Here is a 25,588-nt window from a genome sequence, read left to right on the forward strand (position 1 = left end):
CATCAAGTCCCCCTCCACACGCTGCCACAAAAAGTAATTAGGCCCAGACTAATTTATTAGAGCTTCCTTCTGCTGCTGCTGGTGTCCTGCTTTCCTTAAAACTCTCACTTTAGGCTTTTTTCCCTGGTTTTTGCTTTTTGGTGGTTTCTCCTCGGGAAAGGATGAGGAAAGCACCAGATGGGGTTTAGTGTGACTTGACAGTGCTGGATTCAAAGCTGGGCTCAATGATCTGAGAGGTCTTTTCCAGCCTAAATGATGTTAGGATTCTATCCAACGTTGTGTTTGGATTCTGGGACAGGCTGGTGGCCACGCTGGTGGGATCTGAGCACCTACGGCTTCTCCTGATGGGCTGTACCTCTGCAAACGAGTGCTACCAGGATGGAGAAAAAGAGGATAGGAGCACTCTGGGGCACCCACAACTCCTCTGGACAACCTGTGCCAGGGCCTCACCACTCTCACAGGGAATTGCTTCTTCCCAATATCCCATCTATCCCTGCTCTCTGGCAGTGGGAACCCATTCCCTGTGTCCTCATACTCCATCCCTTGTCCAAAGTCCCTCTCCAGCTCTCCTGGAGCCCCGTTAGCCCCTTAGAAATGGTTCTGAGGTCTCCTCAGAGCCTTCCCTTTCCAGGCTGGACATTTCCAGCTCTCCCAGTCTGGCTGCAGAGCAGAGGGGCTCCAGCCTTTGGCCTCCTCTGGACTCACTCCAGCAGCTCCACATCCTCCTTCTGTTGGATGCTGAGCTGGAGGCAGCTCTGCAGGTGGGGTCTCACCTGAGTGGGGCAGAGGGGCAGAATTCCCCCCCATTCCTCCTGGTCACAATTGTCCAAGGATGAGCAGAAATCCCATCCCATAACCCATAACCCATTTGGAAAAGGTCAAAGAGGAGTCAGGACAGTCACTTGGATTCCCAAGGGAACACCAGCACGGCCAACCCTCTCCCTTAGCCATGACACAGAAAAGGTGAGATCCTGTATGTTTTCCAAATTCCTTTGGAACAGCAAATGGCAGCTGGCTCCAAGCCATGCTCCAGGAAAGCTGCTCCCACAATTTCCATGTTACATCAGGTACCAAAAGCTCATGGGTGAGGTTGCAACTCTCCCCGAGGTGCACGTGAAGACTGTGTGGGACTCCACTGCACAGATCCAAACCATCTCCAGGACCTGGAGGTGGCTCCATGAATCCCCCAGGCACAGCTGGACACTGAGCTGGCTGAGCAAGGCTGGTCTTGCTCCTAAAACTAAGCCACAGGATTTAAGGCTCAAGTTTTAACCTGTCACGGAGACAGAGTGGAATATAAGCATTAATGCCTGTGGGTTTTCTAGGTAAAACAGGGAATACTAAATATTTTCCTTCATTTTTCATCTGTTTCTGTGAGAAACAGATGCTTTTCAGGGCAGGTGCATCAGCTCAGACACTGATAACACGAACACCACGTGGTGGCTCTTACCAGGGAAACGTCAGCATGTTGCTGAACTGAAGCCTTTGATTTCTCTCCCTTTTTTCCCAACCAAACCACTTTGCCAAAACCTTTTGGAAAAGCACAGGACTGTTGCTCATCACATCCAGATGCTGAGCAGCTTCCAGCTCTTCCCTGTGGTGCCGTAGCTGGTACAGGATGCTGCTCATGGCTTTGGCTTTGGCCCACAACAGCTGGGATAAATCCCTCTTTACCTTTTCTCCCATGGGACAATATCCTTTGAGGAAATCTTGGCACACTTCTGCCTTCCTGGACACGTAGACATGGCTGTAGGGGCAATTGCTGTTGCTGCAGATCCCTTTCAAGTAGTAGGAACACACCGGCATCTGCAAAGAGGAGGAGAAATCCGTCAGCAATTCCCTAAACCTGTGACTCGGAATCACTGCAACCCCCCAGACCTGAAATAAAAGCGTGACAAACGTAAAATAAATAGAAATCTTTTGCCAGCCACCGATCCCAGAGGTGTTTTTAGCTCTTCCATTGGTCTCCTGCAAGGCAGCTCCCTGGTATTACGTGTTCCCGGTGTTTGGATATGCAGGGAGCAAAGGCGCTTCCCTCAGCATCCTTCAGGATGCTGGAGAGAGGGTGAAAAGCTGGGAACTGCCACCAGGAAGAAAATTCCCTCTGGAAAGTGTAGGGAAGGGAGAGGGAAATGTCATAAATTCCGGAAACATCTTTTGCAAGGAATGATGCAATGATGGAGATGGGGAAAGTGGCGCAGGGATTACACCCAGCAGGGAATTCTCAGAGAGAATCCCAACACCCCAGAGGAAATTTTGGCCATCACAAAGGCCAAAACAGCACCCTGGGGGTGCTTCCCATTTGGCTCTTCTGTGGAGCTGGCTGGAAAGGGGTTTGATGAAGTCTCCAAAAGGTGGTGCCTAGAAAGGGGGAAAAAAGCCCCTCTGCAAGGATTTGGGGGGGGGCTGCATCATTCCAAGGCATTATCCTGGAATTCCCCAGCGCTATGATGCCTGTCCCTGCACACTGGGGCAGGCAGGGATGCTCCAGGAGGGAATGAAATGAGGAGAGCCCAGTCTCCTGCCCTGAGCATTGGACAAAGGAGAGCAGAGCGGGATACACGGAGCAGATCCCCGATCCCGCGCTCCCGAGTTTCCGCAGCGCGACAGCCGACGGGGAAAACCGGCAGAGCAAGGATTCTCCTCGTCGTCCTCGAAGCACAAACTTCACCTTCTGCCAGCTGTTATCATTAAAAACAAATTACCAGCCTGCTGCCATATTTCAGCATCCTTAACTCACCGGCAACCGCCGGCAGCTTCCCGCCCCGACCAGGCAGCCGCCGCCTGGAATGTGCACTTCCCGAAGGTCCGGCTCCTCCTGCTCCTACATCCCGAATTTCCTCACTGCTCGGTGTGGTATTGATCTCCTCATTCACCTGGTAGCATCCTGGTCCCACCAGTTCAGGCATCCCCAAGTAATATTTACAATCCTGCAATAACCATGGCTGGGGCTAGCCAGAAAAATCCTTTATCCCTGAAGGGCACATTAAGGGTTGAACTAAATTGCCTCACTGGAGGCCGAGAGGAAAGAAAACAAAGGGTGCTTTAAAAGAGGAGAGTTTATTTTTAATTGTCTTTTAACTGCAGACATTAACATAAAGGACAGGGCTCTGGGGCGATCTTTGGCAGTGCTGGTGGTGTGACCGTAAACGATTCCCTTAATGTAGTTTTTGATATAGAGCCCAAATTAGCTCTAATAAAAAGGGATAATAAAGGCAGCTCTCCGACAAAAATAAACTCCTCCTCGCTGTCAAGCCCGAGCCATTATCAAGAGGAAGCAGCGCTCTCATTTCAATTAACCTTGTTTGCACCCCAGCACGTCCACACAAATAACAATAACATTAATTCAAGGCACTGGGGCGCTGCGGCCGCCTTCGACAGCTTTGACTCTCTACAAGCTCTGGAGGCAGCAGCTAAATGAACCCGAAACTCCACGTGAGCCTCCAAATTGCTCACAACTGAGTTTTGAAGCTCTATTAGGGAGAAAAATGCTGATTCTTTCCGAGTTCCTCAAGGGGAAAAGCTGTTGGAACAGCAGCGGGCGGCTTCTCGAGTCCCGGCCTCTCGCAACCTTTGCTTCCTTCAGATTTCCTGGTTTCTCCCCATTGCTGGGATGTGTCAGTGTTTCTGATCCATTGTGGAAAAATTCCCTGTGTGTCACTTCAGCGGGTGATTCGCACCCAAAGGCTCTGCCTGAGTCTCTTGTGGAGCAAAATTCTTTGAACTGTGAGGCCCTGGCACAGGTTTCCCAGAGAAGCTGCGGCTGCCCCATCCCTGGAAGTGCCCAAGGCCAGGTTGGACAGGGCTTGGAGCAATGTGGGATAGTGGGATGGCAGAACAAGAAGAGCTTTTCCCTCTTCCCCAGGTTCTTTCTTCCATCACCAGAGGGTGATGAAAACCACTGGAGTTTGGATCTGCAAAGCTCCGTGACAATCTGGAGCCATCCTCCATCCTGGAGACCATTCCCTGCTTGGAGCAAAGGGTTTGCTGCTCTAGGAGAGGGAAAAGTTCCCTGCTGCTGTGACAGCTGAATCCAGGCAGTTTTCCGTAGAAAACAGTGATTTTTTTTTCCCCCCAGAAAATAGTGATTATTCCCATTTCTCAGTAGGGACACTGAGGCATGGGAGTGCACAAAGGCTGAGAAACAGTTTTGTCCTGACACCAAGAGCCAAGCCCCACCAGCCTTTGATCCTTCACCTCCTGGTCTGGATATCCCATCCCAGTGAAATCCCACTGAGGTGAGATACACAACAACCTGAACTTTCTCTGATGAGGAGGTTTTGGGATGTCTCTCTCCAGTAACCACACAGTGAAATCGATAGGACCAAAGAAATCAGGAATCCCCAAACCACCACATCATCCCACATGGAAAAAAATATGGATCACAATAAAACCTCAACTCAAACAGCCAGAAACCAACCCTGCACAATCCTTCACCTGAGGAAAAGGTGGGAATTTACCCCAAAAACTCCATGAGCAGGAGGAAAACTGCTTCCTTCTTCTGCTGAGTGCCTCCACCTGCTTTTCCCAGCCCTGATAAATGAGGGAAAAGCCACCTTTGCCAAGAATCACCCGGCTTAATGGGGAGCTCCAGGACTTGGAAAGTGAAGTTGCTTCCCGCTTTAGGAAGCAGCATTCCCATGGCAATAAATCACCCTGAAACAAGTTTGAACTCTATGGAGGAGTCTGTTTCTCTTCCAGCCCTTGCTGATGACAAGGTGGCAAACAGGGAGACCTTTGAACTACCCTCAGGTTGGTTAATCCTGTGAAAAATAATTCCCCTTCCCAACGGAGCATGGCAGGAAAAACGAGCTCCGGAAGCTTTTCAGAGCTGGTGCTGCCTGCTTTGATTTTGATTTGTTAATTAATTATTCATCTTGAGTTTAGGTGATGCTTCATTAGCTCAGGATAAAGGTGAGATGGGTTGAGGTCACTGCAATCCACGGGATCCCATCCCAGGGATTCTGTCCCCAAAATGCTATTGGCAAACAGCTCCTTGACACGGTCACTCCTTTTTAATTCGGTTTTATTATCACAGTATCACTGTTATCCTTCTCAAACTGGTGAGGTGCTGCTAAAAGTTGAGTTTTCCATCATTCTCTATTTATTCACCCAAACCAGAGCCCAGAAGCCAAATCTGGAGGTCCTCCTTGAGGGACCAAGTGTTCCTGGAGGGGAAACTGAGGCCACATCTCCATCAGGAATTTAAACATGCCGAGGAATATTCCTGGGTAGAGAGACCACAAAATCACCCACATCCAACATTCTTTGGTGGATAAACCACCAACTGCAACAGCTCCTTGGGCGTGTCCAATTCCCAAGTTTCACTTAGGTTTTCTGCCCTGGGACCAAAAAAGACTTCACCACCTTCTGAAATTCCATTTTATTTGGAGTTTATGGCTCTGTGGATGAATTTCAATCCTTCACCTCAGAGGTGCAGGCAGAGAGTTGCACTTTGTTTACTTGGATGACAAGTAGTTGGCCTCGCTAATTACAATAATTTTAGATAAACCAACAGCCAATCCAACTGCAAAACTTCATTCTTGGCTTCCTTATTTCTGAAAGTCTGATGCTGTCACAGGACAAAAGAAAAAAAAGCCCAAATTTTTTTTTTCCATCTATCAATCCTCATCCCCATTCCTGCTCTGACATGCCACGAGCCAGGGAATGCAGCTGTCCCCATCCCTGTTTTATGTACTGGTGATTAAGTGACTCTGAAGAGAAATCCATGTAAAAAACATCTGGTGCTCCGTGTGTCATTCGGAGCGACTTCCCGGGTAACTTATGAGCTCCCCATGGACAAAGAACTCAGCCACAGGCACCTCAGCTTCCCTGCTGGAGTCTCCAAAGCTACATCCAAGTGGAGAGCCCAGCCACTAAACACAGGCTGAAGTGCTAAATCATCACTGATAAACCCAAAATTAAAACCCTCAATTATTTTTCCACCTTGTGCAATAAAACCACAGAGCTCCAAGTGCACCAAGAAGGTGGAAAACGATGAACTCCGAAGTTGTTTTGCCGTGGTTTCAACCCGATTTTGCTGCTTGGCGTTTTAGAATTGGTTTTTATTCATTCATACCTCCAAGTTATGTTTGTTAAAACATCCTCTGACCCCAGCACAGAGGGATTTCCAGGGAAATGTGATCTTATGGAAGTAGGGAAGGATTTGAAGCAACTAAATGGACTTGATGATCTTGGAAGTCTTTTTTAGACCTCTAAGACCTCATAGGTCTTTTCTAGACCTCAGCCACAGGGTGGAGAGGCCCTGGCACAGGTTGCCCAGAGAAGCTGTGGATGCCCCATCCCTGGAAAAATTCAAGGCCAGGTTGGATGGGGCTTGGAGCAACCTGGGACAGTGGAAGGTGCCCCTGACCACAGCAGAGGGGCAGGAATGAGACGATCCTGAAGGTCTCATCCATCCCAAACCATTCCATGGGTCTGTCACGATTCAGGAGCCTGAAGAGCTCAGCAAGGAAACTCCAAACTCAGCTGGAAGCACTCAGTGAAGAAGAACCTTCCCGCAACCACCCCTTTGCACACAGAGCCATATTCCCCTTGGGAAGTCACACAGACCTTGTCCTTGGACACCTTGTGGGAAAACGGACAGGTCCCATCCGTCTTCTTGCACGTGCCACGGAGAAACCTGGAGACAAAGCAGATGGGGCAGGTTGGACATGAGGTGGGTCACAAAACGCACAAAATGTTTTATACAAAACCACACAATCGCTGCTGAGCTCATCCACAAACCTGTTTCACACCCTAAGTGAGTACAGATCCCCCTTGTTGGAAGAGCAGCTGGTGATTCCTGATAGATTTTATTCTTTCATCACATTTGGCTGCTCATTAGTAGGCAGAGCAAGGTTTGTATCCCAAAATTCAGACATGATGCTCCCAGAAGGAGAAAAGTCCTTCCTAGAGCCCTGATTATTCCAAGTTTCAAGAAAAGCTGTGGATTTCCCATCCCTGGAAGTGTCCAAGGCCAGGTTGGACAAGGCTTGGAGCAACCTGGGATAAAGGAAGGTGTCCCTGCCAATGGCAAGGGGGTGGACTGGATGATTTTGAAGGTCCTTTCCAGTCCAAACCATTCCAGGATTCTATGATCTCATTCTATGAGATGCCGGATGAAGCTCCAGGTGGGAGTGGCCAGTGACCACAAGGAGCAAAGACAGGCCCAGAACAGGAACCAAGATCCAAAAGCACATGAGGATGTCAAGAGTTTTCCTAGGATTGATCACTGTGAGAGCAGATTAACAAAATTTAAAAATTACAAGGGAAAGCTAAAGAATGGGATTGGAGATAAAGGAACAAGGATGAGGAGACACAAAACTGGGAGAAATCAGTGTTGTCCTCCAGTGATCCATGGAAATGAGACAGGTTGGAGAGCCAAAAGACTTCAAGGAGCACAATTCCTAAAGTAGGCAAGGAGTTATGGGATTAGTTATGGGGGAATGAGTGAGAAGGAGTAAAATCAGTTAAAAAAACAATAAATCACCTTTCCTTCCTCTATCGTCTCCATCTAGCTTTGAGCAACTTCCAAGTGATTCCAGCACAGCGACAATTTTATGGAGAAATTACTCCAGGAGTTCATCAGTGGAGTTGGCTCTTCTGCACTTTTTAAATGACTCATAATGGAATTTAATCAACTCTTGGGCAGGTCTAATGAACTGCCAACATGGATCAGTTCTCCTGGAATAAATCACCAAGTCTCGGAGTTGCACAACGTCACTGGCTGAGGGATTCAAACCTGCTGGACTGATCCAAATGGATCTGAGGAATGCTCCTGAAGGAGTAACCTGGAGTGTGGTCAGGGCAGGGGCTCAAGTCACCCAGCCCAGAAAAGAAGGCTCCAAAGGGACCTCAGAGCCCCTTCCAGTGACTAAATAGTCTCCAAGAGAGCCAAAGAGGGATTTGGGACAAAGGATGGAGTGACAGGACAAGGAAAATGGTTTCCCAGAGGGATAGATAGGATATTAGGAAGATACTTTTCTCTGTGAGGCTGGTGGGAATGGAATTACCAGAGAAGCTGTGGCTGCCCCATCTTTGAAAGTGTTCCAGGCCAGGCTGGACAGGGCTTGGAGCAACCTGGGATAGTGGAAGGTGTCCCTGCCCATGGCAGGGGTTTGAAATGGAAAGATCTTTGATGCTCCTTCCAACCAAAACAATTCCATGATTCTCTGGCCTCTTCTTGTCCTCCTCCTTCCAACCCAGCAGCGCAGAACCTACACCTGACCCAGAACTCCCATCCCTGTTGTCTAACATCTCTATTATCCGTTTGTTTCCCTTAGGAATACCCCACAAGGAAACACCAAAGCCACCCAATGTCCCAGTTCACCACAATTCCGTGTCCATCCCTACCTGGTGCAGACGGCCACTTTCTCTGGATCATGGATGTAGGGGCAGCTCTCGCCCCGATTGCACTTCCCGAAGCGGTTGTAGTACATACAATATTCCTTCTTTTTCTTCTTCTGCTTGGCTTGACGGATGATGGCCAAGCTCCTCTGCACAGCACGGCTGAGGGAGAAAGAGAAACAAGGTCAGGGGAAACCTCCAGCTCCAACACCACAAGGACACGGAGAAGACACCTCAACAATACCTGAAACCACAGAGAAGCCCACCCTTGGAGAGTGAAATATTTAGGAAGTTCATGCTCATAAGCCCTTAAGTCTTTTCAATTTTTGGCTGATTTTACCCCAAATAATTAAAAATCTGCAAGGCAACACCAAAGTCACCACTGAGATCCCTTCCCGCTCCCATAACTCTCATTTTCTCCTCGGATTTTTTGAGCATGGAGAGGGTTTCCCACACTCTTGGGGAATATGGTGAGGAAGGAAACATCCTCTCCTTGTGCAGCACAGGTTGCCAAGGCTGAATGACTTGGAGGGCTCTTCAGGACACGTCCCACCAGCTGGGCCTGATGCTATTCATGGCCTTCAAGTGGGCACCTGCTCATGAACCTCAAAGAACGAGCACCTACGTGATGGCCACAGGAACAAAAAGTACCACCAAAGAGCAGAAAAGCTCCTTTCTAATTGCCTGGTCCCACTAGAAGCTACTTAAGGAGCTCAGAAGTTGCTTAGGACACGTTTTCCATCAGCTGGAGAGGGAATTATCCAGCAGCTCTTGGGATGTGTGGGACCAGGTGAAGAGGGGAAGTGAACACAAACAATGGGGGGCACATCAGATCTCTCCAAGTAGGTAATTCAGTGGTAGGGAACAGTCAGATCTGGTTTGATTAGGATGTGGTGCATCATCCATGAAAACCACAGGTTCAAGGAACTTATTTTCAGAGGAAATGCACTTTTTTACCTCTGTAATTGTTGGCTGCCTGCAGCTCCTGGATTAAAAGGAGGTGCAAGGCCAAGTGTAAGGTCCTGGATGTGAGGTGGGTAATCCCAAGCACAAATCCAGGCTGGGTGGGGAATGGATTGAGGGCAGCCCTGAGGAGACGGACTCGAGGGAGTTGGTGGATGAGAAACTCCACATGATCCAGCCATGGTAGCCCAGAACGTCCCAGGCTCATCCCACAGCATGGGCAGGAGAAGAGGAGGAATTTCTGCCCCTCAGCCCCACTCAGGTGAGATCTCACCTGCGGAGCTGCCTCCAGCTCTGGGGTCCAACAGGAGGAGGATGTGGAGCTGCTGGAGCAGATCCAGAGGAAACCATGGAGATGCTCCAAGGGCTGGAGCCCCTCTGCTCTGCAGCCAGACTGGAAGAGTTGGGAATGTCCAGCCTGGCTTTCCAGGTGGATCTTGGAGCCCCCTCCAGTGCCTAAAGGGGCTCCAGGAGAGCTGGAGAGGGACCTGGGACAAGGGCTGGAGTGGCAGGAAAAGGAGGAATGGCTTCCCACTGCCAGAGGGCAGGGATAGATGGGATACTGGGAAGAAATTCTTCCCTGGGAGGGTGGGGAAGCTCTGGCTGAGCTTAAAACCACCTCGAAGTAGAATCTGTGTAAAAGCAGCAGCCAGAGCTTCACCAAATCATCCTGCAGCTCAACAGCTGCTCCAGAAGCTCCTGATTCCTTCCTGAGCATAATTCCAAAGATGGAGCACATCATTCCTGCTTCCCATGAGTACAGACCTGGCAATGTAGCGGCACGTTGAGGATCTGCTCAGGCTGGGTGGAAAGACCCCAGGACTGGGTGTGGAGTGCAATCTCAGTGCTGGAGAGAGAGAAAAACATGGATCATTGCTTGGAATCGAGACATTTTGCAGGAATTCACACAGCCCTCAGTACCTTAGGTCCACAAAAATGATCGGAGGGATAGAGACACTTTGCTATGAGGAAAAGCTGGGAGATCTGGGGTTGTTCAGCTTGGGAAAAAAAAAGGGTTGTAGGGAGAACTTGGAGCCCCCTCCATTGCCTGAAAGGGTTCCAAGAGAGCTGGAGAGGAACCTTGGACAAAATCCTGGAGAGGCAAAACAGAACGAAATGGCTTCCCACTGCCAGAGGGCAGGGATAGATGGGATATTGGGAAGAAATTCTTCCCTGGGAGGGTGGGTAGGCCCTGGCACAAATTTCCCAGGGAAACTATGGATGCCCCATCCCTGAAGTGTCCAAGGCCAGGTTGGACAGGGCTTGGAGCAACCTGGAATAGTGGAAGGTGTCCCTGCTCCTGGCAGAGTGCTGGAACTGGATGATCTTCAAGCTCCCTCCCAACCCAAACCATTCCATGATTCCATGAATTTATTTAACCCAAAGCACGGAGCTCCCAGAGAACCAACGGATGAAGACGCCCTTCAGCGACTTCCCACCTCTGGAGCAGCCCCAGAAGTGCTCCTTGCCAGCCCCAAACACAGCAGGAATTTTTTCCCCTCAGCACCCAAACGTGCCAGAACACTTCTCTAAGCAAATCCCACGCTTCCACCATCAATCCAACAAATTTCCATGCTTGGCTTGGCCGCTCCCCGCAGCCGGACAGGGAAGCTCAGCGCCCGCTCCCATCCGTACACGCATGGAATTAAATCATCCTTGACTGGTGCAGGGAAGAACGAATGGGAAAGAAAGGCTGGATTTCAGTTTTCCAGGTAGAAGGAGAGCAGCTCAGTCACTCACCTGCCAGCCCGGGCGTGTTGGGAAGTTGAGCGAGTGGAATTTGATTGCGCGGCACCGCGAGCTGTCACTCGGCTGCCGGCGTCGGCGAAGCCCCATCTGTTCCCTCTGCACATCAAATTCCATCAACGGGGCATTTGAGCCACCACCGAGATGGTTTTTTCCTTTTTTTATTAAATTCCTTCCCATCCCAAGCTGTAGGAGCATCTTTTTTAGTGCCTCAATAAACATTCATCAACTTTGGGATGCCCTGAAGACGCTGCTGAAGGGTGTCCATTAAGAGCAAGGTTGACTTCCCAAATGATGTGGGGAGAAAGCCCCAAATTAAAATCCATTAGGATAGGGCTGGAGCATCCTCAGCCCTCTGGAATTCTGTTTAATATTCCTTAAAACTACACCAGGAATCAGCTCCTGAGGGCAGCACACAATCCCTCTAAATGCTTAATATTTGGGGATAAAAGCAGATACACGGGGATGAAAAAGTTTGGAATCACAGAATCATGGAATGGTTAGGGCTGGAAGGGTCCTTACAGGTCATCTTGGCCAGAAAGGAGGAATCACTAAAGAGACAGAGGATAAATAAAGGGGTCAACAGCCTCCTGCCAGTGTGTTGGAATTTTTATGCAGCAAAAATACATCAACAAAATTTTTTGGGGGGGGGCTATTTTTCTTCAGTTTTCATCTTCTAATCAGAAGCCATAAAATAACATGATGTGCATCTCCCGTTCCAGGAATTAACTCGCATCCCAAAGGCAGTTTAACTATCCAAGAGCCGGTCCCATCCATGACAAAATCCGTGTGAGATCCATCCGGGTCTGGCAACATCCACATTTTCCCACTCCCTAATTATTCACCCCATGTGCAAATCCTCCCCAAACTCTTAGAAAATCACCCAAATATTCCTTCCTCCAGGAGGAGCCAAGCCAAGAAAGCTCCATAATTAAACACTTCCCCATCCATTGGGATTTATGGAGAAAACTCAGGGTTATGAGGATATTTTTCAAAGCTCTTGCATTGTGGGAAAAAAAAAGTTTAAATAAAAGTAAAAGCTTTGTGTACATCCAAGTAACAAGAAGGGGGTGCAGGAGAGGGGGTTGGATGTTCCCGACTTTTCAGGAGGTCCAAAGAGTCTAAATTTGGATTTTTAAGGTGGTTGTCAACTCAGAATTTCCAGCTAGTCACTACAAGAGATTTGTATTAATAAGTACATTAATAAATAAATATTCCTGGCATTGGAGTGTATATTACTGAAACTGGGGTGAAACTGGGACATCAAAAGACACTAGAAAATGGGATAAGGGTTAAATTCCAACATCAGGAGCCGAAATTTGCTGCAGTCTGGCCTAAATTAAACAAAAAGCTGAAACGATGGCCCCAGGGCTTGACTTTGGAAGTCTTGTTTGGTCCAGAGAAAACACTGGGCACATCCCAGTCCCAGATCTGTCCCGTTTTTCTCCTCAATTGCTTCCCAGCCGGGAAGAACATCCGGACACAGAGGTGCTGTCGGATCAGGAGAGCAACTCCCACATCCTTGGCATTGCCAAAGTCCCTCACTATGGAAATTTAAAGTGATGCCATGGCAAATTCCTCCCATGTGCATGCTCCAAGGAGAGTGGGGGGAAAAAAGCAGGAAAATAAGAAAAGCTGCTACAGAGAGCATCAAGAACTGCACACGGAGAGCTTTTGAAGTGATTACACCCTGCACAGCGGTGTCAGCCGGGATATTTTCCACCCCGTGGAAGGGACAGGTGGATTCCTCTCCCCCTTTCCTGATGATTCAGTCGCTTGGGAGAGCATCATCCGTAAGGAAACCCACAGCCCGTGCAAACAGGGTTGTTTCTCTTAATGCATCATCCCAGCCCGACGCTGGCAGCTCCGGTGGCTCGCGGTGAGAAGTGATTGTTGTTCCCAATCCAGCCGGGAGACTCCGCGCGTCTCTCCGGAGGGAGCGGGAGCTGTCATGTTCATTAAATGCATGATTACAGCTATGATTAATAGCAGGGGCTACAGCCTAACTCCTTCTTTTTTTTTTTTTAGGAAGGAATCCACAGCCAAGCAGTCCCGCGGTGTTTTCCGCAGCCTTCGGCTCGACGTTTGGAATTCCAGCTTTTGATGGAAAAGGGGAAAAGGCACAATTTATCCTTGTTGAACAAAAAAAAAAAATTCTTAAAACAAGTGGGTCGGATGCTGCACCCCTGCACCAACATCCATAAATTAATTAGGACCTTTTCATATCCTTAATCCTAAAACTCAGCTCAAGCAGACCCAGATCCATCTCCAGCATCATGGGGTTTTTTTTCCATAACCCCAAAACACAGCTCGAGGCTCAAGGTCCTTCTCCTCCAGGGAAAGCTTGGCAGAGATTTCCCTTGGCAGCCCAGGAACTGCACTCAGGAGCAACACTTGGTGCTTTCCAGCATTCCCACATGGATATCAGGAATGCTCCCACCCAATCCAACACTCCTGCTCAGCTCCCCATCATGCAGGGCCTTGGGATGCAACAAACACACCCCGAAAACAACATTCCAGCTATTCCTTTGAGTTTAAAATTGGCTGGAAATACCATAGTTAATTATCATCTGCTTATTTATTTAGGAAGGACGTTATTGACCGCTCAAGGATCAGGACTTCATCTTATGGAAAGGTCTCTTGGAGCATCTTATCCAATTACTTACTTTTTTAAATGGTGGAAAAGTTGTAAAAACTGGGGAAAAGAAGAAAAAAAAGAGAGAGAGAGAAAGCCAGAAAAGGGAGAAATCCAGAGCTGGGGTGAGCCAGGACCAAGGGATGATAGTCAAGAGACTGAGAACACTGTTAGCATGATGAGTATTGAGTATCAAGGCAATTGCTTCCCATCTACTTCCACAATCCCAAATCAGGGATAATTTGCAGAAAACTTCCTCATGGAGGGAAGCAATCAGAAGAAAACTGAAACAGGCAGAAAAAAAGGAAGATATTCAGAGTTGGGGTGTGGTAGGGCCAAGAGATGGGCAAGAGGGTGGGAACATAGTTAGAATGAGTGTTGAGTATCAAGCCCATTGCTTCCCCTCTACTTCCACTATCCCAAGTCAAGGATAATTCATGGAAATCTTACACACAGAGGGAACCAACCAGGGGTTTGCCCAGGCAATGGCAGGCAGGTGATCAGATCCACTGCCCAGTGCTCCAAACTGGGGATGACCACAACCAGGTCATTCCAGTTTTTGCTCACCAATCCCATGGTTTTTGGGATTGTTCAGTCCATTATCCCTTTGGAGCTAAGTCCTTTGGTTCATTGAGTACAATTCCTTGGGTTGAATACAATTCCTCAGCTCCTGACCCCTTTTGAGCTCAATTCCATGTCCCCTTGAATCTCAGAGCCTTTTCTTTGGGATTACTCAATTCCTTATATCCTTTAGAATCAATCCCTTGGCCCCTTTCGAGATCAATCCCTCAGTTTTGAGATTCCTCAACCGCTTGGCTCCTTCCCTCTCAATTCCATGATTTTGGGATTGCTCAATCCTATTATCCCTCAGGGGTCAGCATCACCACAAAACCTCTTCTCAGCCTGTTCCCACACGACCTGGAAAAGGCTTCCTTAAACCACGCTGGCTCCTTTAATATTTCCCATTATCATCCCACCTCGCCCACTGCAGCCTCCTTCGGAAAGAGCCGAGCGATTCATTTTCCGAGTCTCTCCTTGGCTTTATTGCTGAACCGAAAGTTTTGAGGCTGCACTTGGGGAAATTTATTTCTTTAATTATTATTCATTTAAGTGGGTTCCGCAGATTTCGAGGATCAGCACTCGCAGCTGCTGGGGGTCATTTATTTCCCTCACTGGACAGCACAAGTCCTCATTCCGGAGAAGACAACGGAAAAAGAAGGGATGAGCTGCCGCTAAACAAGCAGAGATTTTCCCATTTTCCTGTCCCCGCATCCCATGAATGTCCCTGAGTCAGGTGGTCACCAGTGTTTTATTAACAGAGAAACCTGAATTAATGAATCAGCTTCAATTAGTGAAGCAGCTCTGGGTTGGATGTTGTATGAGCAGATGTGGGCCAGGAGCAGGATCTGATCCCTGCAATTCCCAAATTGAGGAATTGAGCTAATAAAGTGAAAGGGACTGAAGCAATCCCAAAGCCAAGGCATTGAGAGTGAAGGGGACAAAGGATTGAGCTCCAGAGGGATAAAAGGATTGAACAATCCCAAAATCAAGAGATAGAGCTCAAAAGGGGCCAAAGAATCGAGTTCCAGAGGCATAAAATGATTGAACACTCCCAAAATCAAGGGACAGAGCTCAAAAGGGACCAAAGGATCGAGCTCCAGAGGGATAAAAGGATTGAACAATCCCAAAATCAAGGGATTGAGAGTGAAGAGGTCAAAGGGATTGAAGAATCCCTAAACCAAGGGATAGAGATAAAAAGGGACCAAGGGATTGAGCTCAAAGGGGCTGAGGGATTGAACAATCCCAAAATCAAGGGATTGAGTGAAGAGGTCAAAGGGATTGAACAATCCCAAAATCGAGGGATAGAGATAAAAAGGGATTGAGCTCAAAGGGGCTGAGGGATTGAACAATCCCAAAATCAAGGGATTGAGCTCAAAGGGGCTGAGGGATTGAACAATCCCAAAATCAAGGGATTGAGATCAAAGGGGCCAAGACATCCCACAATCCCAAAGACAAGACAGTGAGACTGAGGGGGGCATGGAGCTGATCTGAAAAAGTGTAAGGGATTGAGGAAACCCAAAACCAAGGGATTGAGTTTAAAGAAATTGAAGGACTGAGCTCAAAGACACAGAACAATTCCACAAACAAGGGACTGAGATTGAAGGGACCAAGGAATCCCTCAATCCCAAAGACAAGGAAGGCATTGAGAATTAAGGTGCAAAGGAATTGAGCTCAAAAGGGGTAAGGGATTGAAGAATCCCCAAACCAAGGGATTGAGATTGAATGGATTGAGATTTAAAAGATTCCCCAATCCCAAACAAAAAGCCTTGAGATTGAAGGGGCCATGAAACTGAGCTCAAAAGGGGTCAAGGGATTGAGCAACCCCAAAGAGAAAGAACTAATCTGAAAAGAAGAAAGAACTGAGGAATCCCAAAGACAAGGATTGAGTGAAAAAGGGGCCATGGGATTGAGATCAAAAGGGACCAAGGGATCCCAAAATCCCAAAGAAAAAGCACTGAGATTGAGGGAGCCAGGGAACTGAGGTCAGAAGAGGTAAGGGATTGAGCAATCCCAAAGCCAAGGGAATGACGTCCAAAGAGGCCAAGGGATTTAATTCAAGATGGGTAAGGGACAGAGCAATCCCAAAAGCAAGAGATTGAGACTGAAGGATCCAAGGGATTAAGGAATCCCAAAACAAGGGACTGATCCTGAAGAAGCCAAGGAATTGAGCTCAAAACGAGGCAAGAGACTGAGCAGTCCCAAACCAAAGGAAGTCACCTCAAAGGGAGTGAGCACAAAGGGATCCCAGCACCAGCAACATTAAAACCAGTGGAAACCTGAGCATAGCAGCATTCCAAATTTCCCTGCTCTCACACCTCGGTGCATTGGGCTGGTCTCTCCTCCACCAAAGTCTTCCTTATCCTTCCAGTATGATCCCAACACACAGTGTGTCGAGGACAGAAGACAGGGTCATGATGGACAAACAAGAAGTTTAGGATGTTTCCATGGACATGGGGAAAAGGCAAAGCCCAGCACACTGGAGCAAATCCTCCCTAAATCCTCTTAAAATTAAAAGCAGAGGCAGATGATGGGTGGTGGAAACATTCCAGTCCTGAATCCCTCCTTTCCTTCTGGAAAAAGGAATGGCTCAGAGGAAGGAGCATCATTCCCAAAAGCGCTGGGCCAACAGCAGCACTGAGCATTTCCTCATCCTTGAAAAAGTGTTTCCATGACATTCAGCACTTCTAAAATTAGTTGTTAAACAGGGAGGCCAGAGAGCACTTTCTTCCAGCACTGTGGAGATCTCCAAGTGTGGAGTTCTCCTGCTGCAGCCCAAATCCTGTTCAGGAGCATCCGTCACCTGTCCCCTGCCTGATGCAGTGGAGGAGGGAATCCAGAGATGCTCCGAGGGCTGGAGCCCCTCTGCTCTGGAGCCAGGCTGGGACAGCTGGGAATGTCCTGCTTGGAGAAGAGAAGGCTCTGAGGAGAACTTAGAGCCCCTTCCAGTGCCTGAAGAGGCTCCAGGAGAGCTGCAGAATGACTCTGGACAAGGAGTGGAGGGACAGGACACAGGGAATGGCTGTAATGGCTTCCTACTGCCAGAGGACAGGGATAGATGGGATATTGGGAAGGAATTCTTCCCTGTGATGGGTGGGGAGGCCCCGGCACAGGTTGCCTAGAGAAGCTGTGGTTGTCTCATCCCTGGAAGAGTCCAAGACCAGGTTGTATGGGGTTTAGATCAACCTGGGATAGTGGAAAGTGTCCTTGCCCATAGCAGGGGCTTGGAATGAGATTGGCTTTAAGCTCCTTTCCGACCCAAACTATTCCGTGATTCCATGACCTTCCATCTCCCCATCTGATCACCTTTGCAGATGAGAGGGGAAACTGAGGCAGGAGGGGATGTTGCACAGCAGTATGGAGACGGGAAGTGCATCTGAATGCAAGGAAAGTCCCTCCCAGTTGTGGAAGGCTGAACTCAACCATGTTTTAATTAATAATTTGTTTCTCTAGAATCACAGACACTGTCACACTCAGCTCGGGAGGACTGAAAACTCCTCTTAAGCCTCCACATTTGGAAGCGCAGCAATCCTGGGTATCTCCCAGGCTCTGGAATCTACGGTCATGGACACAATTCAAAAACCCCATAAATAAAACCATGTTGTTCAAGGGGCCGGCTGTCACTTCTGAAGTCCCCAAATACACCAGAGCTAAAACCAACCAAGAGCTAAAACCGCAGCATGAGGAAATCATGCAGGTGAGGATTTGCCCATGGAAAAATAGCCTGGACACTTGGAAAACCCTGCTGGAGCCAGCCCCAGCTCGTGGAGTGCAATTCCTCTCCCAGCAGCAGCAGCAGCAGCAGCTCGTGCAGAGATTGGGGTCAGGGCTGATTTCCGGACAATGTCAAACCTTAATTTGCTTTCTGCTGCTTTCAATCTTGTATTTCCCCTTCTGTATTTCTTTGTGAAACTCTACATTGCCCAGGACCTTTTGCTTCTCTCCCTGATTTCATGGAAATTCCTCCAGAGTCTAGAGTAATTTCTTTCTCCAGCCTTAGCAGCTGGAGAAAGAAATGAAGGAAAGGTTCCTTCTGAGCAGAGAAACCAAATTATTCTGCTTGTTTAATTAATTGCCACGTAGCAAATGCTTTCCACACCATCCCACTGCTGATTTTCCAAGACTTCTGCAAGTGAAAAAACACATGGGTGCCGAAATACCAGTTATCCCAAAGGGAAAGAGCCTTTCCATGTATGATTCCACATCTTTGTCTTGCACAAGGATGAGCAGAGAGTGTTTAAGCTCTGGGTTTTCTTCTTCATCCTTGCCCAAGTAATGAATTATGCCACATGCAAGATCCCTATCCAGCTGGGAAGGCAAAACAAAAAAAGTATTTTTATTTCTGTATTTTAGTTGCAGTTTTCCAGAGAGAAGTTTGGAAGGCACAGAAATCCTTCGGAAGCAGAGCCACACATGAGATGAGAGCAAAGTTCTCAGCAGCTGCACAGGCCGTGGTGATGCTGTGATTGCTCCAGGGAGTCTTTTTATGTTCAAACCACCTCCAAAAATCTTTTCCTGGGATTACAGGGACACTTTCCTTGTCCCCAAGCCAGAAGAGCCATGGAAAACTGCTCTTCCTATTTCTCCTGGTGGCCTCAAGATTGATCTCAATACAGCACAGGGATGCAGGAAGTGCATCCCCAGGACCAAATCTTCACTCACCATCAGCATCCATCAATAAATCAACTTGGGAATGCTACGATGGTGAGGATGGATCAGCCCCAGCACCCGGCATCAGATTTTGTACTGTAGAGATAAAACCCCAACCCTATAAATCCAGGGAAAGAGCAGAATTATAACCCACTGGAAGTAAACTCCAAGCTATTAAACTGTCAGGAGCATTTCCCGTCTCTCCACTATTCCAAACACACGGTGCCTGGCACTGAAAGGGAAAGGAAAAGCCATTTTTTTCCATCTTTTAAATAAACTTTGTCAAGTGTTGAAAAACACAGAGCGTTGAGCAAACGTTCGCAGCCGATGAGAACACACAAATCTTCCGCCCTGCCAGGCCCAGTTATCCTAAGGCAAGAGGAATCCGTGGAATCCATCCTCGGGAAGGAGGATGAATTATGGGGAGAGATGAAAGATGACATGAAAATACTGATCCACAGCAATTCCTCGGGTTTTGTGGTTACAAAGCCAATGTGCTGTCTGGCAGGGGGAAAGAGGCAACAGCAAAATAAGAAACACCTTCAAAATAATAATTAGATGGGATTGTATTTTATAGGGAATAACCCTGGAAGGGATCTTCCCTCCAAAAGTGGGACTAATTAAACCCAATTCTCTGAATGAGACCTCACTGGAAGACGTGGTTTCAGTGAGAAAGGAAAAATGGGGGCATCACATCTCTTCCATGCCCTGTCACCCCAAATCCCCTCAGGAACCCCCCAAAAGCAATTCCAAGGCCTGTATCTCCAGAAATCCTCCCATGATAGCTTTGGCTCCATCCCTCTTCCAGAAATTTGCCTCTAAATTGATGTTTCTCTGCTTGGTCCCAGCCCAGTGATGGATATTCATGGACAGGCCAAATCCATCAGCCTTGGCTGACTTGTCCAAATGAGACTTTGCTCATTTGTCTATTTTCAGACAAATTTAGAGACTTCTTTGCACTTAAATAAATTTTAAAAATCACCTTCCTGCTGGGAGGCAGGACCTTTTCCACCTATGTCCTCCCCAAAAAGAAGTTGATTAAACCTGTTCTTTTTAAAAAAATCTTTAAAATAATGGAGATTTTCAAGCCAAATGAGTCCAGCATTTCATCATCCTTGTCCTTGGAAAGCTCTCCCACCAGTTTAAGCCCTTTGGTTTTGGCTGCTCCACCTGGCCATGAAGAGACATCCTTCCTCAGCTGGGCAGCTCCAGATCTTCCACTTTTCCAGTCTTCCAGCCATCACTTCTCCCCTGGATTCTTCCTAGTGGTGCGACTCTGTCCTGAAATCCATCCCCTGCTCCACCCAACAAGATCCTTGTCCATGTCCTGGGGTTTCATTTCACCCCTTTTCTTCCATTCCTGCAGGATATTTTCTGCTTTTGGTGACATCTTCAATGTCCAGAGATGGTGTTTAAGGCAGAACCACCCTCGACTATCCTGACCCAGTCACTGGAAAGTCCCAGTACCACTACCAAAGCTCTTGGAAAAAATCTGATTTTTTTTTTTTCTACAAACCCCTGAGCTGTTTCATAGCCACTTTTTTTGAGTCTCCAAACTCTGATCCTTGCCCCTCCTCCTCAGAGGCAGAACCAAAGGCAAGGATTTACCAGGCAGGATCCCAGATTCCGAAATAATCCATTACAGACACGTGCTCCTGAGCTTTCTCGTCCCTACTTGAGGAGTTGGCAGCGAGGAGAAGGCAGCAGTGGAGTCAGACATCAAAAATCTGTCCTGAGAAAGGCTGAGTTGTGAAAATACCCACAAACCATTCCCAAACTCCTGCTGAGCCTCCCTTTGCTGCCCTCAGAAGGGAAATTACCTGGAAGCGACATTCCATAGGCTCCACACCCCTCGGCCACCGCCTCATCCTCATCTCTGCCATCATCAACAGGCAGCTCCACTTCCCATCCCGGCACAAAGCTCCTTCCCTCCCTAATCCCGCTCTTTGTGGGTTTAAAACCACCCAGGATGCTGCAGAATTCCCACAGGAATTGTGGTGCAGCTGGTTTAGAAGGCTGCATCTCTCCACTTCATCTGCTTTCCTGTCATATTTTGGCATTCAGGGCCAGGCTGGACAGGGCTGGGAGCAACCTGGTCTGGTGGAAGGCATCCCAGAGGGATGGAACTGGATGACCTTGAAGATGCCTTCCAAATCCAAACCACCCCTCATTGCCTGATTTCCAGCAGCATCCATAAAAATCTCTGCTCCATTCATCCTTCCAGCCAGGAAAATCATCACAAAGCCACTGGTTTTACCTTCCCCAGTTAAACTATCCCCAAAATTTCTCAATAAACTACCTATGGAGCAAAAATATTTGAGACCAATTAGAAATTTTAAAAATACTTTCAATACAGTTAAAATCTGCTCTTTTTTAAGAGCCACACTTGAGGCGTCAAACACAGGAGGAGCTGAAACACAAACTTAATCAAAGTCATGACATAAAGATGGGAATTCATCAAAATGGGGGCACCGTTCCACGGTTATCTACAGAATGATCTCCCCAATTTTTTAGGTCAATATTGAACTTAATTTGATGAGCATCTCAAGCACCTTCAACCTTGTGGTGCTGTTTGAATTCATCCAAGACTTTGCCTGTTAAACCAAGTTTAACGGCGTGCCTCCACAAGCTTGAATTAAGTCTGATTTAAGAAAAACTCAATTCTCCTAAACCTTTCATTTCCCCAGCATTATTTCCCCTTCAGAGCTACTATAAAGCAAGAACAGCACTTGGCACTATGGGATGTCCATTACCTTCACATCTGGAATTCCATGAGGCCTAAGTATGAGTCGCAACCCACAGGCTGGGAATCAACAGCTGAAAACTGAACTCAAAGGATTTTGGACATGAAGTGAGACAAATTCCTGCTCACCTGCTCTGATGGGAGTTTTGGTGCTCAGGTCCCTGGCCCGGACAGGGCTGCTGGAAGTTTTGGAGAGTTTGTTGGCCGACACCCGGTACATGACCCCACCAATGCAGCGGAAACCCTTGTTCCTCCAGCGCTGTTGGACGAGCTGGGATTTGCCACCTTGGAGCGAGAGTCGGGTTTGGTTCAACAATGGGGATCTGCAGGAAAAACAAAGTCAAGGTCAGCCCAAATTTGGGGAAATGACACAAGGAGGTGCTGCTTCATGAGCAAACCATGAGATCGGAGATTCATGGAATGGTTTGGGTTTGAACAGACCTTCAAAATCATCTCATTCCAATCCCATCGCCAAGGGCAGGGACAGCTCCCACTAGAATGGAGGAGATGTATGGAAGAAGCAGGGATGTTCTTGCTGTTGACAGAGGAAAAGCTCTGATTCCTCATGAGTGACACCAAAAAAATAACCTTCAGGTACTCTCACCCAACATCTCCCACCTTTGCTTGCACCTCTAGCCCCAGCAGAAACAAGGAAATGTGGATGCAATCCCATGAGAGAATCAGCAGAGTGGGACCTTCACTGAGTTTAGCCAAGTTTTATGGAGCTCTACAAGCTTTGACATCCCTGGAAGTACAACAAAGCCAGGTGGGATGGGACCCTGACCAACCTGATCCAGTGGGTGGCATCCCTGTCCATGGCAGGGGTTTATAACTAGATGGTCTTTAAGGTCCATTCCAACCAAAAACATTCCATGAGTCTGTATTTTTGGCATTGTTATTACTATTATGAATCAGATACCACAGCTTTTAATATTTTTATTCTGCCCCCAAGTTGGCTCTTGGAAAGATTTTCCTCAATCCCTGCATGGGACAAGTCACCCAAGAGCATTTCCATCCCCCAGCTGTCACCTGGAACTGATGCTGGACCTCAGCAGGGTCCAGTGGGCAGGGCTGGGGACCTGATCCCACCTCCTCAATTCTCCCTAAATTCACAAACCCTGTATTGAAGCAGTGGGATGGAGATGGACTGGGAATCACAATCCAATTTCTGTTGCCCATAATGCTATTCTGAAGGACCAGTAAATTCTGAAGTGACACCTGAGGGATAAATACCACAGAATCCCAAAATCTTTTAGGTCTGAAAGGATCTCCAAGGCCATGAAGTCCAACCTGTGACCAACCATCACTTTGTCAATTAGACCAGAGCACTGAGTGCCACGTCCAGGCATTCCTTGAGCAGCTCCAGGGATGGAGACTCCATTCCACCTCACTGGACAGTTCATCCCAATGTTTAACAATCCTTTCCATGAAGAAATTCCTTCTCATATCCAAACTGAACCTCCCCTGGCACAGCTTGAGGCCATTTCCTCTCATCTTGTTGCTGGTTGACAAGGAAAATAGGCCAACCCACACCTTGCCACATGTCCCGGAGAGGCTCCCCTGTCACCCAAAATTTTGTCCACTCCATGACCTGATGCCTCCTGCACCATCCCACCTCCCTCCCGACTCGCAACGCAGCCTCTTCCCAGCTCATTCCTATCCATCCCCCATTATCCAAACAGAGCCACAGCAGCCAAATCAAATCTCCTCCAATATCAGTCGCCTTCCTCATTTAGCGCTAATCCAAACAGTAATTTGTTTATGCAAATTAGAGCTCTAATTTTGTATTAGCCCAAACTATGCTCATAATGCTATTAGCAGAACGTATATAAACCGCGCATTACCGGAGAATATCCGTAAATTAAGATCCCGCTATCCTATCAGCGGAATGCAAACCCCGATGAGCATTTCCTTTAAATGAACATGTGCTCCAAAGAAAAAGAGAGCTGGAAAATGGAATAGTTACATTTCCTAATGCTGAGCGTGACAGCCTATTCATTCCGGAGGGCTGTTGCCACTGGCTACCGAGCTCGGAAAATTTGCTGCCTGTTTTTTGTGGAAGGGGATGGGAATTCGATAAATTCCTCATTTCGGTTCCCCCAGGGCTTCCTCCTCACGGAACTGCTCTGGAGAGGAGCATCAAGTCTTAGTGACTTGCAAAGGAGTCACGGCAGTGGCACCATTGGGTGAAAGTGGCAATGGCATGAGGGTCACTCATGGATCACCCAGCCCATCCCAGAAAACTCCAGCAAGGCCAAGGATGCATCCAGCATTGGCTGCAGGACCTGAAGAAAGGTCTTGTGGCCACATCAGGGGCAAAAAAAAATACTATCAAATATCCAACAGCCGGGAGGGTGACAGAGATGATTCTCACCCTCTACTCTGCTTTTCTGAGATCTCATCTGGAGTTTTGTGTCCAGCTCTGGGGTCCCAGCAGCAAAGGGACGTGGATCTGCTGGAGCAAGTCCAGAGGAGGCCACGGAGATGCTCCAAGGGCTGGAGCAACTCTGCTCTGGAGCCAGGCTGGGAGAGCTGGGGGTGTTCAACCTGGAGAAGGGAAGGATCCAGGGAGACTTTGACACGCCTAAAGGGACTCCAGGGGAGCTGGAGAGAGACTGTGGAAAAGGGATGGAGTGCCAGGATACAGGGAATGGCTTCCCACTGCCAGAGGGCAGAATTAGGTGAGATACTGGGAAGGAATTCTTCCCTGGAAGTGTGGTGAGGTGCTGGAATGGAATTCCCAGAAAAGCTGCAGCTGCCTCATCCCTGGAAGTGTCCAAGGCCAAGTTGGACAGGGCTTGGAGCAGCCTGAGATAGTGGAATGCATCCTTCCCCATGGCTTCCATGCAACTGGAGGATCTTTAACCTTCCAAGCCAACCCATTCCAGGATTCCAATGAAGGTGCTGCAAAACACCACAGTGGTCATGACAAGACCCAAAACCAGCTCCATCCATCTCCTCTTCCTCCCAGAGACACAGCCCTGGGAAGACCCCAGGATGCTCCATTCCTCCCTTCACAGGGGCTGTAGTGCCTGGATTTGGGGCTCCTGTTTCCCAGCTGAATCAGCCCCTTCAAGGACTTCTGTAATTCCATATATATTCCCTATATGTTATCTCTGGGTAACACATAGAGATATCCACACACATCTATTTCCAGACAGATACACACATAATTGAATATATATACCCTGAGTATATGTACTGAAATACAAGATCTGTGTATTGTATAAAATAACAAATATTGATACTTCATACATAAATCAATATACTATCACCTATATTCTCTGGGCCTTCTATATCCATCAATTATCTCTAGATATTATTGAATGCATGTACTGAATGCATATATTGAATTAAATATGTTCAATAACATCTATGTATGCTCAATATATGTATTTAATAATAGCTAGATATAATTTATATGAGGCCCAGATACTATTTTCATTCTTAGCACTTCATATTATTGATATATTATTGAATATATAGAATATATTAAATTACATATATTCACTAATATAGGTAATACATGTAATATATAGATATTGTATTCTGTATATTACACATTTTATATTTTCCTTAACTCTAGTAGAGGGGAGGGAAGAAGTCAGGAGTTCATCCAATATTCCCCACTCTGGTTTGCAGGGAATGGTTTGGATGTGGCATGGCTGTGGAAGCACTCAGGGCATGGCTATACAGATATAAAGATTTATAGATCTATAAATATATATATATAAAGTATATGCAGACATCTATATTTATATATAGGATAAATATATTTAAATATATATTTAATGTACTTAAATATATATTGTATCTATATAATTATATCTATATATTTTATGTAGATATATTAGTATATATTAAAAATATTCTGTATATATAGATAGATTCAATATCTGTTGAATATAAATTTACATATGTGCCCTAATACATTATATTTTCAC

At 47.4% G+C, this 25,588-nt stretch overlaps 1 protein-coding gene across 2 annotated transcripts in view; it reads right to left on the reverse strand.

The window, feature by feature from the left end:
- The window catches only part of ZC3H3 (zinc finger CCCH-type containing 3), a 127,367-nt gene that overhangs the window by 21,256 nt on the left and 80,523 nt on the right, over positions 1–25,588 (reverse strand). For both annotated transcript variants that reach the window (XM_077781788.2, XM_085572648.1), the window contains exons 5-9: positions 21,774–21,967; positions 10,078–10,159; positions 8,356–8,511; positions 6,574–6,643; positions 1,675–1,806 (exon numbers count right to left, since the gene is read on the reverse strand). In XM_077781788.2, the coding sequence (XP_077637914.2) occupies positions 1,675–1,806; positions 6,574–6,643; positions 8,356–8,511; positions 10,078–10,159; positions 21,774–21,967 (634 nt within the window). The remainder of the gene's footprint in view (positions 1–1,674; positions 1,807–6,573; positions 6,644–8,355; positions 8,512–10,077; positions 10,160–21,773; positions 21,968–25,588) is intronic.

Source organism: Lonchura striata, chromosome 2 (assembly GCF_050655825.1).
Source record: "Lonchura striata isolate lonStrDom1 chromosome 2, ASM5065582v1, whole genome shotgun sequence".
Taxonomy (NCBI): domain Eukaryota; kingdom Metazoa; phylum Chordata; class Aves; order Passeriformes; family Estrildidae; genus Lonchura; species Lonchura striata.